The sequence below is a fragment of the Conger conger genome, chromosome 15 (genome assembly GCF_963514075.1).
Source record: "Conger conger chromosome 15, fConCon1.1, whole genome shotgun sequence".
Classification (NCBI taxonomy): domain Eukaryota; kingdom Metazoa; phylum Chordata; class Actinopteri; order Anguilliformes; family Congridae; genus Conger; species Conger conger.
In genome coordinates this window covers 9,928,984-9,944,971 of record NC_083774.1, presented here as the reverse complement: position 1 = coordinate 9,944,971, position 15,988 = coordinate 9,928,984, and the positions used below count along the sequence as shown (strand labels likewise).

General features: G+C 50.1%; 1 protein-coding gene across 10 annotated transcripts in view; it reads left to right on the top strand.

Moving 5' to 3' along the window:
- The window catches only part of LOC133111819 (chromodomain-helicase-DNA-binding protein 9-like), a 77,654-nt gene that overhangs the window by 38,792 nt on the left and 22,874 nt on the right, over window positions 1–15,988 (top strand). For all 10 annotated transcript variants that reach the window (XM_061222421.1, XM_061222423.1, XM_061222426.1 and 7 more), the window contains 13 exons: window positions 203–271; window positions 395–450; window positions 840–957; window positions 1,424–1,510; window positions 2,065–2,202; window positions 2,567–2,688; window positions 3,953–4,196; window positions 6,427–6,603; window positions 8,851–8,994; window positions 9,940–10,195; window positions 12,443–12,653; window positions 14,380–14,575; window positions 15,297–15,464. In XM_061222421.1, the coding sequence (XP_061078405.1) occupies window positions 203–271; window positions 395–450; window positions 840–957; window positions 1,424–1,510; window positions 2,065–2,202; window positions 2,567–2,688; window positions 3,953–4,196; window positions 6,427–6,603; window positions 8,851–8,994; window positions 9,940–10,195; window positions 12,443–12,653; window positions 14,380–14,575; window positions 15,297–15,464 (1,986 nt within the window). The remainder of the gene's footprint in view (window positions 1–202; window positions 272–394; window positions 451–839; window positions 958–1,423; window positions 1,511–2,064; window positions 2,203–2,566; window positions 2,689–3,952; window positions 4,197–6,426; window positions 6,604–8,850; window positions 8,995–9,939; window positions 10,196–12,442; window positions 12,654–14,379; window positions 14,576–15,296; window positions 15,465–15,988) is intronic.

Here is a 15,988-nt window from a genome sequence, read left to right as displayed (position 1 = left end):
GTGAGTACAGGCCTCTCTCTTCTCTCCAGACCTGTAGCTCACAGTTTCTGTTATATGTAGATACAAGAATTTCAGACGGTGGTAAACGTTTTCTTCTTCACTTAATTTGCAAAATGTATTCTCCTTTTGTTCTCCAACAGATTGTTCTTTGTTGTGAAAAGCAGTGTCAGGTCAATATTTGCATCTTTTTGTATTCCTGCAGGAAAACCCTAGTGAGGAGGACGCAGCCGTTGTTGATAAGATCATGGCGTCTCGCGTGTTGAAGAATGAGGTAGGTACTCTGCTGCCCTTGCGATTGGTTCTGCAAATTTTTCAGAAGCGGCCCGTTATAAAGTGCATGATCTCAGCTAGTGTTTACGGAACACTTTCTCACCGTGTAAAATCTCTCCTGTAGGTCTCCCCTGGAGTCGTGGTTGAAGTGGAGGAGTTCTTTGTGAAATACAAAAACTAGTAAGACCTCGTTTCGGGGATGTGATGGGAGATGGACCCTTGGCTAACCGAAGGGCTGCAGCTACATGTATTTCTGAGAAAGCTCTGAAGTGTCTGAAGCTCTGCGTGCCTGTGCTTGCCTCCACCTGACCTGCTTTTGAATGATGAAATGAGTCTGAATACCGCTTGTATTGTATAGCAGTGCACCCACCATCTGTTTAAGTTTAATACATACAGATTAAAGATACAGATCCGATAGGGCTAAAGTTCATTCTCTGCAGCGTGTTTGTGTAGCGGTACAGCTCGACTCATTTCCATAGCACAAAGCCAGGACACGGCAGTGTTGTCTAGTGTTGAAAAGGCGTGTAAAAGGTAGGTTGACCCTCTGGCTGTTTCTGGGCCTCTCTCAGCTCGTACCTGCACTGTGAGTGGGCCACGGAGCAACGCCTGGAGAAGGACAAGAGGATCCAGCAGAAGATCAAACGCTTCCGGATTAAACAGGCGCAGAGGGCACACTTCTTCGCTGATGTAAGTGTGTGTGTGTGTGTGTGTGTGTGTGTGTGTGTCTACACCTGTGTGTGTGTGTGCTCTTGCATGTGTGTACATCTGTGCGTGTGTCCCTGTGTGTGTGTGCCCGTGTGTGTGCCCGTGTGTGTGCCCGTGTGTGTGCCCGTGTGTGTGCCCGTGTGTGTGCCCGTGTGTGTGCCCGTGTGTGTGCCCGTGTGTGTGTGTCTGCCCTCCATATCTGTGCTTCAGTGTCTATGTGTGTGTGTTTGTGTCCACCCCTGTGTGTGTGTGTGTGTGTGTCTGTGTTCGTGTGTGCCCTCCATATCTGTGCTTCAGTGTTTGTGCGTGCTCAGCCTTGAAAGAGTTCAGTGAGAACGCTTGATCTCATACGTGCCCTTTGCCCTTGGACATGGGTATGACTCATACAGTGTCCTGTGCATGGCTACAGAGGGGGTGCTTATATTGGTCATGTCTCCCTCGCTCTCAGATAGAAGAGGACCCCTTTAACCCCGATTACGTGGAGGTGGACAGAGTTCTGGAAGTCTCTTACTGTGAGGACAAGGACACTGGAGAGGTACGTCTCTGTTTATGTGAGGTTTGGTTGAGCTGTATTACTGAACCATACAGACTGCCCACGGTCAGCTGCACAGAGCAGTACCCTGTGGTGGGGTCACTTCTGTAAGCCCTGAAGGAGAGGCTGATGGCACCATGATTCTGTGGGTCTGGATCAGGGGTCCGCAACCCTGGGCCTGGAGAGCAGCTGCCTCGCCTGCTTTCTGTTGTTACTCTGCACTTAATTAACCAATCAACAGTCGATTTCACATTTAAGCATCTTCACCTGGTTATTTGGGTCCGAATTGGGTGCTGATTTTAAGGTGAAAAAAAAAACGGCGGAGTTTGTGGCTCTCCAGGACCAGGGTTGGATGAAATCACAGCCCATTTCTTTACTGTACATACAAACCTTTTCATAGCAGAATCTCTCTGATCCAGATCGACCTGAAAAACGTTCTCATTTTTACATCGTACATTTATACAGCCGGATATTTTAAGCAGTTGAGGATAAGCACCTTGCTAAAGGGTACACGGCAGTGTCCTACCTAAGCCCTCTCCCTCTCCCTCCCTCTGTAGCCGGTGGTGTACTACCTGGTGAAGTGGTGCTCGCTGCCCTATGAGGACAGCACGTGGGAGCTGAAGGAGGATGTGGACCAGAGCAAGGTGGAGGAGTTTGAGCAGCTGCAGGCCGTCCGGCCTGACCTACGCAGGATGGTGAGTGAAGACATCTTTTATCTCCGCGCCCTTCTCGCTCTCTCTGCATGTGTGTGTGCGTTGTCCTGAATATGTACAGGATGGAGAGTGACGTCATCTTTTATCTCTCTCCCATTCTCTCTCTCTCTCTCTCTCTCTCTCTCACTCTCTCTCACTCTGTGTGTGTGTGCGCGCGTGCGTGTCTGTGTTGTACTGTACTGTATATGTATCATCTTTTCTGTCTCTCTCTCACTCTCTCTCACTCTCACTCTCACTCTCTCTCCTTGTATGTGTGTAGGTTGTACTGTATGCGCTGGTATTTTTATGAGGCTGTGTAAGGTGTGCTTGCGGTCTCACTCTCCCCCTCCCTCTCTCGCGTACGCAGGAGCGCCCCCCAGCCAGCCACTGGAAGAAGAGGGGGCATTCCCGAGAATACCAGAACGGCAACAGCCTCAGGGACTACCAGCTGGAGGGAGTCAACTGGCTCCTCTTCAACTGGTATAACAGGTCAGTGGTGTGGGGGGAGTAACCTTTCACCCAGCGCAGCTGAATAACACACAACACAACCCCCCCGAGTCCTGCCCCAATATCTGTCTGCCCTGTGGTTCAGTGTTCCAGCTTTGTGTTTACATTCAAATTTTACTCCGTACATGATGTGTGGGGGTCAGGTCCATGGTTGTGAGTGTTTGGTATTGGAGGTGTAGGGAACATGAAGAATGTTCAGGCCCGGTGTGGGGTCTGTGTGGGGGTCAGGTCCATGGTTGTGAGTGTTTGGTATTGGAGGTGTGGGGAACATGAAGAATGTTCAGGCCCGGTGTGGGGTCTGTGTGGGGGTCAGGGCCATGGTTGTGAGTGTTTGGTATTGGACGTGTAGGGAACATGAAGAATGTTCAGGCCTGGGGTGTGGTCTGTGTGGGGGTCAGGTCCATGGTTGTGAGTGTTTGGTATTGGAGGGGTGGGTGTGGGGGGTTCAGGCCTGGTGTGTGGTCTCACCAGCACAAACGCTCATGACAGAGCAGGGGAGTGAGCAGCACTGACACTAACCGCTCTTTAAATGCTGGGGAGAGACAGGACTGAATCTCCTCCAAGCCACCATCTGCTATGACGCGGCTTGGTAAATTATTCCAGCCCCTGTCTGTGTCTCTGTGTGTTTGTGCTTGTGTGTGTGTGTGTGTGTATGCTCATTTCTGCCTGTACGTGTGTGGTGTGTGGCGTGTAGCAGCCCACGTGCATGTAAATGATATTTGACTGGGGGTGTTGCTGAAACGTGAAGCACACTGCTGTGTCCAATCTGGCTGGCTGCCGGGGACAGCGGTGGAGTGGTGAAATGGGAATAAGAGCACACTGCAATTAATGTCAGGACTCGTTAAATGAGAGAGCCCTCTCCGGAACGGGGGGGTTGGGGGATACGGCTCACGGCCGCGCAGAACAGCTTTACTCCCCGGGCTCGTCCTCCCCCCACTCCCATAATGCACTTCGTGCTGCTTGTGTCGGGAGGGGCCGAGGGGGCGGGGCTGTTTTTATCGGAACGCGTCTTATGTGCACTTTCAGACAGAACAACGCTGCTCCTGTGAGAGCTCTCATTGGGTGTCTCTAACACTGAGGTGCTGAACTGTGATCGTGAAAAGCTGCTGCCCCCGTGGTTCAAAATCAGATGTAGCCAATGAGAAATGTGCAGTTACACGCCCTAACCAGCAGGGGTCCACACTCCCCGCTCATTTGACTGACTGCAACAGGGGTTTTAATCAGAGGTTTCTCCCCTCCCACGCAGACGGAACTGTATCCTGGCTGACGAAATGGGCCTGGGGAAAACCATCCAGTCCATCACATTCCTGGAGGAGATCCACCGCGTCGGGATCCGGGGCCCCTTCCTCATCATCGCCCCGCTCTCCACCATCGCCAACTGGGAGCGCGAGTTCCGCACCTGGACCCAGCTCAACGTCATCGTGTACCACGGCAGCGGGGTCAGCCGCCAGATGCTGCAGCAGTACGAGATGTACTTCAGAGACGCGCAGGTGTGAACGCGCACACGTACACACACACACACACACACGTACACGCACACACGCACACACACACATACATAAACACACACATATACACACACACACACACACACATACATACACACACGCACACACACACATATATAAACACACATACACATACTCATGCATAAACACACACACACACGTACATAAACACTCATACATAAACACAAACGCACTAACACACGTATACACGCACGTACACACACATACACATACACACACGTATGCTCACACATACACATATACACACGCGCACGCACACCCGCATACATAAACACACACACACACACACACACACACACACGTACACACACACACACATACACGTACATAAACACACATACATAAACACAAACGCACTAACACACATGTATACACGCACGTACACACACATACACACACACACACACACACGTATGCTCACACATACACATACACACACACACGTATGCTCACGCACGCACACACACTGCACAAATGCACAAGCGCACAGGCTCATGTGTACACACAGACACACACACCGCACACTGCAGGTACTGTTTGTGGTATTCAAGGCTAAAGCAGGAGGAGGCATCGCAGTGGTAGTTCTATGCTGTGATTATTTATAGCAGCTCCATTGTTATTGCCTCACCACTATGAGGGTCTGAAAGAGGGAGGGAGAAAAGAGGGGAGCAGGAGAGCGAGGGGAACAGGGGGAGAGAGGGATGAGAAGAGAGGAAGAGGGAATCTCACCACTACGCAGGTCTGAGAGAGAGAGAGAGAGAGAGAGAGAGAGAGAGGGGGAGAGAGAGAGAGAGAGAGAGAGAGAGAGAGAGTAATCAGTGAGAGAAGGAAAGGAGAAAAGGGGGAAAGAGGGGTGGAGGATGGGGGGATCGGGGGAGAGACCGGGAGGGAAATTGAGCGTGCAGGTACCTGAGGCGTAGCGTCGGAGCGGAGGCACACACGCGTGCTGTGATCCGTCATGACAGCGCCGTTTGAATGTACGCAAATAGACACGACAGAAAAGAACAACAGCCACCAGGCTGCAGCACAGCAGAGCTGCGCTGTCACTCTGGTCCTCCAGGGCTCCTCCTGACAGCTCCTGCAGCTCCGCAACCATCAAAGAAGAGTGTCATTTCACAGTTAGGAGCTGCGCATGCAGCCGCCCATTATCGATCGCCTGGGTGAATCATCCCTTCACTGGGCCCACCGGATTTAGCCCATCCACATCATACAGATCAATGAATCAGCAAAGCCTGACATCCACCAGTGCGATCAGAGAGTCAGGGGCATTGGGTGGGGCTCATGCGTTACCTGTTTCTAATGGTAATGGCTCTAAGTAATGATTTATGTAAAGCCAGGGCCTGGGATTTGCCATTTTACATTATTGAGTGCTGTAATTGTCGGAATTCATGCCGAACACAGAGCTAAATGAGCCGGCTGAAACTACATGTTGTGCTGCATAAAATCAACTCACAGCGGAGCGCTTGGTCCCAAGTGGTGACTTCATCCTGTTAATTCAGTCTGTTCTCTGAACAATCACATGTATAAAGTTACAGAGATCATTACATTTATATAGCGCTTTTTCTAGACACTCAAAGCACTTACGGTGATGAGGGGGAAATGCATCAACCACCGCCAATGTGTAGCACCCACCTGGGTGACGCACAGCGGCCATTTTGCGCCTGTATGCTCACCACACACAAGCTGAGGTGGAGAGGGAGAGAACAATGCTTTTGCCAATTGAATCAGAGGATGTTGAGGGTGCCAGGTTGAAAGAGCCAGGGTTGGGAATTTAGCCAGGACACCGGGGAACCCCCCTACTGTTTACGGAGAGTGTCATGGTATCTTTAATGACCATGAGTCAGGACCTCAGTTTAAAGGCGGTGAAGTGGCCGTTGAGAGGCGTGTGTGTGACGGGGTGGCCCTTGAGAGGCGTGTGTGTGACGGGGTGGCCGTTGAGAGGCGTGTGTGTGACGGGGTGGCCGTTGAGAGGCGTGTGTGTGACGGGGTGGCCGTTGAATTGCGTGTGTGTGACGGGGTGGCCGTTGAAAGGCGTGTGTGTGACGGGGTGGCTGTTGAGAGGCGTGTGTGTGACGGGGTGGCCGTTGAGAGGCGTGTGTGTGACGGGGTGGCTGTTGAGAGGTGTGTGTGTGTGACGGGGTGGCCGTTGAGAGGCGTGTGTGTGACGGGGTCCGTTGTGCTGTCCTTACAGGGCCGCGGGCTTCACGGGGGCTACAAGTTCCAGGCCATCATCACCACCTTCGAGATGATCCTGGGCGGCTGTCCCGAGCTCAACGCCATCGAGTGGCGCTGCGTGATCATCGACGAGGCCCACCGCCTGAAGAACAAGAACTGCAAGCTTCTGGAGGGCTTCAAGCTCATGAACCTGGTACTGCTCGCTCCCCTGACCCATTACACTCATGAGCCTGGTACTGCTCGCTCCCCTGACCCATTACACTCATGAGCCTGGTACTGCTCGCTCCCCTGACCCATTACACTCCTGAACCTGGTACTGCTCGCTCCCCTGACCCATTACACTCATGAGCCTGGTACTGCTCGCTCCCCTGACCCATTACACTCCTGAGCCTGGTACTGCTCGCTCCCCTGACCCATTACACTCCTGAACCTGGTACTGCTCGCTCCCCTGACCCATTACACTCATGAACCTGGTACTGCTCGCTCCCCTGACCCATTACACTCCTGAACCTGGTAACGCATCCCGCACAGAGCGCGCTCAGACTGAACTCCACTCACGCCACAACACCTGCCGCTGAAGCAGGGTCACCGCCACCAAACTCTGGCTGCAGTCGTTCAGGGTTTTATAGCTGGATTTGGAAGTCATTGTTGAGGTGCATCTGTCACTTTCTTCTTGAGAAGTTTCAAACGTTCAATATCTTTTCAAAAACTGCTGCATTAATTCTTAGTGAATCCGGTAAATCGAGAAGCTGCACGCTGGTCCGTGATCACACTTCTGAATGACTGCGTATATCTCCGCCAGTTAAGAGGGCAGGTTGTTAGCAGTGTAACAGCAGTCACGTTGAAGTGCTTAGCGGTGCCGTGATTGAGGATAAAATGGCCATTAGCAGTGTAACTGCTGTCACAAAGTGATTAGCGGATAAAATAGCCGTTAGCAGTGTAAGTGCAGTCACGGTTGACATGATTAGCAGTGCAGTGGTTATCCTGCTAGCACTCTGGTTGTCAGTGTGACGGTTGTGGGGCTTATCCCGCTTACACTCTTTAGCTTGTACGTACCGTTTTTATTCATATAAATACATCAGACTTCATTTATATCCAACAAGAAATTTGACTAAAGGCATCGTAAATGCATTAAATGCACATATTGAGATGGACAAGCAGCTCGAATATAAACATTTAATTTTCACATTTATACAATGGAATATACAAACACTTGCGGATGAAGGTGCAACATTATTGATGGGGAAGTGAACAGATAAAACGGTATGTATCCCTGTACCTGTATAAATATTAAATGCAGTGCTTAAATGCGCTTATTAACCACACTCATAGCTGAGGTCACCAGTGGCCGCCCACTGCCTATGACTGTGCAGTATTTCTCTAGAGCATTTGGCAATATGCAGCATACACTAAAGGTGCTCCACTGATGCATTAGTGTGCCTAATGGCGCTATCCGTCTCCGCTAAATGGCCCTCCGCAGTAACTTCTGCAGAATTAAGTGTCGTGTCGATAGCAGAGCCACTCTTCATAATTATTGTAATTGAATTTTAAAAAATTGTCATCTATAAAAAAAAAATAAAAAAAAATTTAAGTGTTGTCATCAGTACAGATGGATGAACGTGCGTTTAAAACAGTCAGATCATAATCCCTATTCACTTTCATCATCTTTCACCGTAATGGGCAATCAGGAGACAGGTAGTTGTTGTTAATCTTGGTGGCTTTTCTCAAATCGTCTGAATGAATCTTTTGTGCATAAAGTGAGCTGATAATTTCTCCATTTATTTTTTAGCAGTCATGTCGTTCATTGTGGTGGAGTTTTGATGTTCTAAACCGTCTGACTCAATCTGTTCGGGCCTCCCCTTACCACAGGTGGAAGATAGAGTACATGTTATCTGTCCCTAATTTGTCCAGTTCCACAATGTTCTCATCTTGTATTCTTGCTCTAGGAAAAGTGTCTGAACAACCTGGAACTTTAACGAGGTGCAGACTTTTAACAATAGCAACTGTATCATGCAGCAGAGTTAAGAGGCCATTTTAAACCGGTTCCTCTGGTGTAATTTCTCAGGGCTGCCTTTATTGCTATTGACAGGACTGCCTGATTTTATTGCATAGTCTGTACTGTGGCCGCCTGCTCAGGTTTTCACTGTAAATGACATCTTGTTCCTGGCTGCCATGCCTGGTTACAGGATTAGAAATGAATGGAAATAAATATGACTATGGGAATATCATACATTTAAACACAAGACGGGCTGCTAACAGGGCAGCCACTTGTTCAGATGAACGATGCCTCCCACCACCTGTGTCTGTGTCTGCTTCAGACATGGACGCTTTGATGAAGAGCTTTTCAATAAGATAAGAAGCTAAGCACCTCTCTCTCTTTCTTTCTCTCATCTCTCTCTCTCTCTGTCTCTTCCTCTCTCTCTCTTGCTCACTCTCCCAGGAGCACAAGGTGCTTCTCACAGGCACTCCTCTCCAGAACACGGTGGAGGAGCTCTTCAGCCTGCTGCACTTCCTGGAGCCCTCCCGCTTCCCCTCGGAGAACACCTTCCTGCAGGAGTTTGGGGATCTGAAGACTGAGGAACAGGTAACAAGCTCTGCCCAGCGAACTTGTGTGTGGTAATGCTAATGTGTTAGGGGGCGACATTGGCTCAGGAGGTAAGAGCAGTCCTCTGGCAGTCAGGGTTGCCAGGTCGATCCCCCCACCGGGTGTTTCGGAAGTGTCCCTGAGCAAGACACCTAACCCTCATTTGCTCCTGATGAGCTGCATGGTGCCTTGCATGGCAGCCAATCGCCGTTGTGTATGGCTGTGTATGAATGGGTGAATGAGAGGCATCAATTGTACAGGGCTTTGGATGAAGGCCAACCATTTACCATTTAATGTGCAGGAATGCAGCATTCTTGTGGGGTGGGGACCGTGGGGTGGAGTGGTCGGTGGGGAAAGCGTAATGATTAATAAATGGAGATGTTTTTATTTTACAATAATGGAGCCAGTCCCGGCACTCTATTTCCTTCCAGCTGCTGTTCATTCTGCATGGAGGTGGGGCAGGAGGTCCTCTCCGTGTGTACTGTTCTGTTTCCAACTGGGTCACCCTGACACTTGGCAGAGCAATATCGCTGATGTTTAGGATTTTGGGAGACCTACATTCGGGTTGTGTGTGCACAAAAGACCCAGTACCTATCGGCCAACGTTTCCTTAGGTTTTATACGCGATGCACTTCCGTTGACCTATTAATGTGAAGGCTCGTATTGAGTGATATTTTAGTGAGAAAATTCCCGGGTTTGGAAAGCTGTTTCTTCTCGATGAGTGGCGCATGTCTTGCGCCTTCTCTGGTTACTGTCTCAACCTCCTGCACATTGCTGGCAGCTCTTTGGATTTTGGCACCATAGTCTCGAGGCTCCCGGTCCTTGTTGAAAGCTGCAATGCACAGCTTCCCAGCTTAAAACAGAGGGGCCATGTTGGCTCACTTCAGCCAGTAATTAATACAATAAAAAGACTCCTTTCTGATAGATGTGAAATGCGTGCCCCCAGGTCCAGAAGCTGCAGGCCATTCTGAAGCCCATGATGTTGAGGAGGCTGAAGGAGGACGTGGAGAAGAAGCTGGCGCCAAAAGAGGAGACCATCATCGAGGTGGAGCTCACCAACATCCAGAAGAAGTACTACCGCGCCATCCTGGAGAAGAACTTCTCCTTCCTGGCCAAGGGCGCCGGCCAGGCCAATGTGCCCAACCTGGTCAACACCATGATGGAGCTGCGCAAGTGCTGTAACCACCCCTACCTCATCAAAGGTACCGTCTCTAACCCAGTTACAGTCCTGAACCTTATCAAAGCTTAGATAACCACCCCTACCTCATCAAAGGTACCGTCTCTAACCCAGTTACAGTCCTGAACCTTATCAAAGCTAACATAACCACCCCTACCTCATCAAAGGTACCGTCTCTAACCCAGTTACAGTCCTGAACCTTATCAAAGCTAACATAACCACCCCTACCTCATTAAAGGTACCCTCTCTAACCCAGTTACAGTCCTGAACCTTATCAAAGCTAACATAACCACCCCTACCTCATCAAAGGTACCCTCTCTAACCCAGTTACAGTCCTAAACCTTATCAAAGCTAACATAACCACCCCTACCTCATCAAAGGTACCCTCTCTAACCCAGTTACAGTCCTAAACCTTATCAAAGCTAACATAACCGCCCCTACCTTATCAAAGGTACTGTCTCTCACCTGTTCACAGTCCTAAACCTTATCAAAGCTAACATAACCACCCCTATCTCATCAAAGGTAGTGTCTCTTACCCGTTGAGTCTCAAACCTCATGAAAGATGCCATAACCACCCCTATCTCATTGAAGCTATTTTATCAAAGCTACCATCTCACACGGTCCCCTGCCTCATTAAAGGTATTAACTTTCAAATATACAACATAGACCGTCAGTTGGCTTGCTTCATGAACACAAAGAATCTGTCTATGCCATGCAGTGTATTAGACATGGTGAACCTCTCCTACTACATCACAGAGGTAGCACACGCTCTGTAGGCAACACGAACGCATAAAGAAGTCAAAGCAACATCTCGGTAGAACATTAAGAACAGGCTATCGCCTATCAGTTCAGTGCCCTATGTACACACGCGCCACCCTGGTACTGAAGGGATCTACATCTCTCGCTCTCCAGACCAAATGTGGAAGCTGTACTGAAGCTACATGCACAGTTATGAGGCTCTCAGCTGTGCGTGGCCTGGCCCTAATTCAGCGCCGGATCGCTCCAGATCACATGCGTATCGCAGTCCTTTACGCGTCACGCTGCGCTTTCCCCTGCTGTGACACACCACTGACCTACTTCATGTTATTTAATATGCTGCGTTGCGTCACACGGATTAATGTGCAATCCCCGCAGCGCCAACGCCAGCCAGTCACGGCTTCAGTTCCGTATCGGATTTAATCAGCGGGGAGGTCTGGGTAAGTGTGAGCCGGCTCCGGGAGCATAGCCATGTGACCATACCCCCCTCCGCCCCCGGTCCGTCTCCCTCGGGCAGCCTCAGCCTCCTCGGGGAGGCCCCCGGAGCGACGTGGTCACGTGGCTCCTCCACTCCCCCCGTCGGCCGCCCATACCGGATCCTCCATGGGGCCTCGGTCTTGTCACAGCCCAGCCCTGGGTCACCGTCAACAGCCGAAGGACCGTCATCTGACAGGCTCTCTCTCAAACCCCGCTCTCTGCTGCTCACGCACTGGGCTGCTAGCTGTTCGCCATCATTAGCACGATTCAGCTCAATCTCCTCTCAGGGCCCTGGGCTCTGTGATTTGACACGTCTCTCTCCTTTGTAAGGCTGTCATGTTGACGTCTTGTTCAGCTGTAAACTAGGCCACATCCTGTGGTTATGGGAAGACTTATGCTGAGAAGACTGTGGAGTTAGATTTATTTGCACGTAGAGTAGGGCTGTGCGATATAGCTATCGCGGTACATTTTATCGTTTTTTGTGTGCAGTAAGCACAACTATCTCTGGCAGGTGGCAGCAGGTTTCGTTCCTTCTTTTCATCTTTAATCATTCTTGATACGGTAACACCTCAGTAAAATGCTTCTGGGGGAGAAAAAAAAAAACCTCACTTGTATCTATTCGATGTTGGTTAACTTACCTATTAGGTTTTGAAAAACACATCGCTTACGTTTTCGCTCTTCATCCTTGTAGTCATGTTTTCATCTACCACATGGAAACAGCATGGCCCTGTTGCTATCGTATCAACATTGGAAAGATACGAGCGATGTTTTTTTTCCCCCGGAAGCATTTCATTTTGGCTCAGAATTTTGTGCTACCGCATCAGGTATGATGACATAAAAAAGACTGAAAGAGATGTTACATCGCATGGCGGTGGTGGTTGGTACTGCACTCTATACCATGATGGATATATCGGCTAGCCCTAGCATAGAGCATGTGGGTGGTAATATGGGGATTTCAGACTATGCAGAAACAGGTGATGGAAGTGGCACTGTATGGAGGGTGTGTGGCTCAGTTCTCCCCTGTCCTGCGGGCTCTTAGGGGCAGAGGAGAAGATCCTGGAGGACTTTCGGGAGGTCTACAGCCCCAGCGCCCATGACTTCCACCTGCAGGCCATGGTGCAGTCGGCAGGCAAGCTGGTGCTCATCGACAAGCTGCTGCCCAAGATGAAGGCCGGGGGCCACAAGGTCCTCATCTTCTCCCAGATGGTGCGCTGCCTGGACATCCTGGAAGACTTCCTCATACAGAGACGGTGAGGCCAATCACAGCCCCCGCACTGCACATGCTCAGATCTCCTCTCCTCAGTGTGCGTCTTCAGTACCTGAGGTAGATGGACGTACGAACAGGATCCACAAAGACTTTCCGTTCTGAAGCTTTTTCTTACACAACCACATCTGCAACCTTTTCAACAAACTGAAACTGAAAAAAAAAAAAAACTATTTTAAATTAGTTTCCACTTTTACTCATCCCCTTGAAGATGAAACTGAACATACGTCTCCTTTGGCACCTGGCACTAGACCCTGCCTGACCTGCTTTACTTCACTAAGGATCTGCTGTGTACACTCAGTGAGCACTTTATTAGGTATTTATTGAACTTATTTTTTAGACATATTGGCCTTCTGCTGCTGTAGCCTATCCACTTAGAGGTTTGACACGTTGTGTGTTCAAAGATGCTTTTCTGCATACCACTGTTGTAATGTGTGGTCATTTGTGTTACTGTCACCTTCCAGCAATCATTCTATGGTCAAAGGTACTTAGATCACATTTCTTACCCATTCTCACGTTTGGTCTGAAAAGCAGCTGAACCTTTTGACTATGTCTGCCTGCTGCCATATTGGCTCATTAAATATTTAACAAGCTGGTGTACAGGTCTACCTAATAAAGTGCTCACTGAGTGTAAATGAATATCATGTAAAAGAAATGGTACAGTTATGTAAGTCACTCTGGATAAGACTGTGTGCCAAGTGCCTGTAATGTAATGTAGCCCAGCTACAGGACCGGGTCTGGGGTGTTTTCAGTTTACAGGCTGCCTACAGCCATCTCGTTTATTCCCTGCATTTTCCTCCAGCCTTTTTGTGGCGTGAAGGAGAAACACGAGGTGTAAGAAAACACGGGGGGCGGGGGGGGGGGGCAGAGCCGTGCTGGGGTTCAGCGGCAGGTCAGACCCCCTGCTCTTCTCCCAGCTGAGGGACCAGAAAGCAGCTGGACGGGGTCGCCCCGAGCTCCTCTGCCCTGTCACTGTGGGGCCCACTCTTTCACAGGGAGCCGTGCACGTTCTCACTATGCTCATTCACATTCACTGCATTACAGTACAGGCATTTGGCAGGCGCTTTTATCCAGAGTGACCGACAACAGAGTGCGTACCCCATATCCAGGGACAAGCACGCTGAAAGACCCTAGAGGGGGGAGGTACAGTTTCAAGTGCTGGAAGTACAGCAAAGATCAGGGCACGGGCTGTGTCGAGTCGGCTGACAAAGGATTATATCTCTAAAACTGTTTTATACAATGCTAAAGAATAATGTACACTTATGTAGGTACAACAGTTAACGGCCTGCATAGCCAAACAACAGCAGCAATTAAATCATCCTCGCGAACACAACTCGGTTGTGAGACCTAAAAAATAACAGCTAACTAGCTAGTCTATTAGAGATTAAAGGGAGATGGGGAGGGGTGGGGGGAGGTGCAGCTTGAAGAGGTGCGTCTTCGGTCTGCGCTTGAAGGTGGTGTTCAGTATTCCTATTGGATAGTGGGGTTGACGTACATTGGCACAGAATGGCTGTAGGGCTTGCAGTTGTCTGAAAGGGAGCAAGCAGGTGCCCCTCATTATTAGATTTAGGGCTCATGTGACCCTGGTGTGCGTGTTACTTAGTGAGGAAACATGGGCTGATTTATTGTTAAGATAATGTCTTAATGAAACATCTTTTAATTGTGTGTGTGGCTGTGTGTGTGTGTGTGCGTGTGCGTGTGCGTGTGCGTAGGTACCTCTACGAGAGGATTGACGGGCGCGTGCGGGGGAACCTTCGCCAGGCCGCCATCGACCGCTTCAGCAAGCCCGACTCGGACCGCTTCGTCTTCCTGCTCTGCACCCGGGCGGGGGGGCTGGGCATCAACCTGACCGCAGCCGACACCTGCATCATCTTCGACTCGGACTGGAACCCCCAGAACGACCTGCAGGTGAGGCACGCTGTGAGGGGAACTCACGGCCCTGCCAGGAACGAGAGCACCCGCCTTCCCTTCTGACGTGTGTCAGCTTACAGTTTCAGTTTCTGCTCAGATCAGCTCAGTTCTTTCAAGGTTTTCTCTCCTTATTTGAATAATCACATTTGAATACCTGCTGTCCCGCAAGCGGTGCCTCCCCCATTTTGTGATATAGAAAAAAGGCATAGCTTCCTCCATCTGTGGAAATTCACCCAGTGACGCTGTGCCGAGCTCACATTTCAGAATGCTGTTCGTGATGATGAGTAAGAGGTTCCCCCAGCTTGTCTGACAGGGCTGCCACCTGCTGGCGGCTCTGCTGTACTGCAGCCGTGCTGTCTGTCATCAGGAACGTTGCCCGAATAATCTTTATTTTAGACCGCTTTAAGGGGTGAGCTGAGTGCGATATGGAGTTTTTGATTATAGATATGCAGAAATTATGAATAAGGGGCCAAACAGTCAGAGGAAATTATCTCCAGATATGTTAATAAAGTGTGATCAAGAGAGGGGCTTCTGGCACAAAATATCACTTATGAGATATGAATTGATCTTCCAGAGCAACTGACAGATGAAAAAAATTTTGTGGCTAAAAAAAGTATTTGTTGTGCGTTTGTTTGCTTGTGCGTGTGTGTGTGTGTGTCCGTGTTGGTCTGCGTGCGTCTGTACGTGCGTGCGCACGCGTGTGTGTGTGCGTGTCCAGGCCCAGGCTCGCTGTCACCGGATCGGGCAGGACAAGGCGGTGAAGGTGTACCGGCTGATCACGCGGAACTCGTACGAGCGGGAGATGTTCGACCGCGCCAGCCTCAAGCTGGGCCTGGACAAGGCCGTGCTGCAGAGCATGAGCGGGAGGGAGACCTGCACGGGCGGAGTACGTCCCCTTTCCGGAACATTCCCCCCACTCTGCTCTACGCAGACATGACCTGACCCTCTCCTGCTCAGTCATTAGTGCTGCAGTTTCACCAACACATGCTTGTACATTTAACTGTGGTGTGTGTATAGTGTCGAAATGTCGAGCTAGTTTTGTGTGCCGCACGGAGCGCAGTGCTGTGCTGTAGTAACAGTGCTTTAGCCTCATTAGCCGTGCGTTGTGTTGGCGAGCTGGCTCTGCTTTGACTTGTGCAGTTACATTAGTGTAATTAATTACATGTGAGAGCCGCTGTGTGAGACAGTGTTACTGTGAGCAGTGTGAGAGTAGGTGTGTGTGTGTGTGATGGTGCTACTGTGAGCAGTGTGAGAGCCGGTGTGTGTGTGTGTGTGTGTGTGATGGTGTTACTGTGAGCAGTGTGAGAGCTGGTGTGTGTGTGTGTGTGTGTGTGTGTGTGTGTGTGTGTGTGTGTGATGGTGTTACTGTGAGCAGTGTGAGAGCCGGTGTGTGTGTGTCATTCCTGCAGC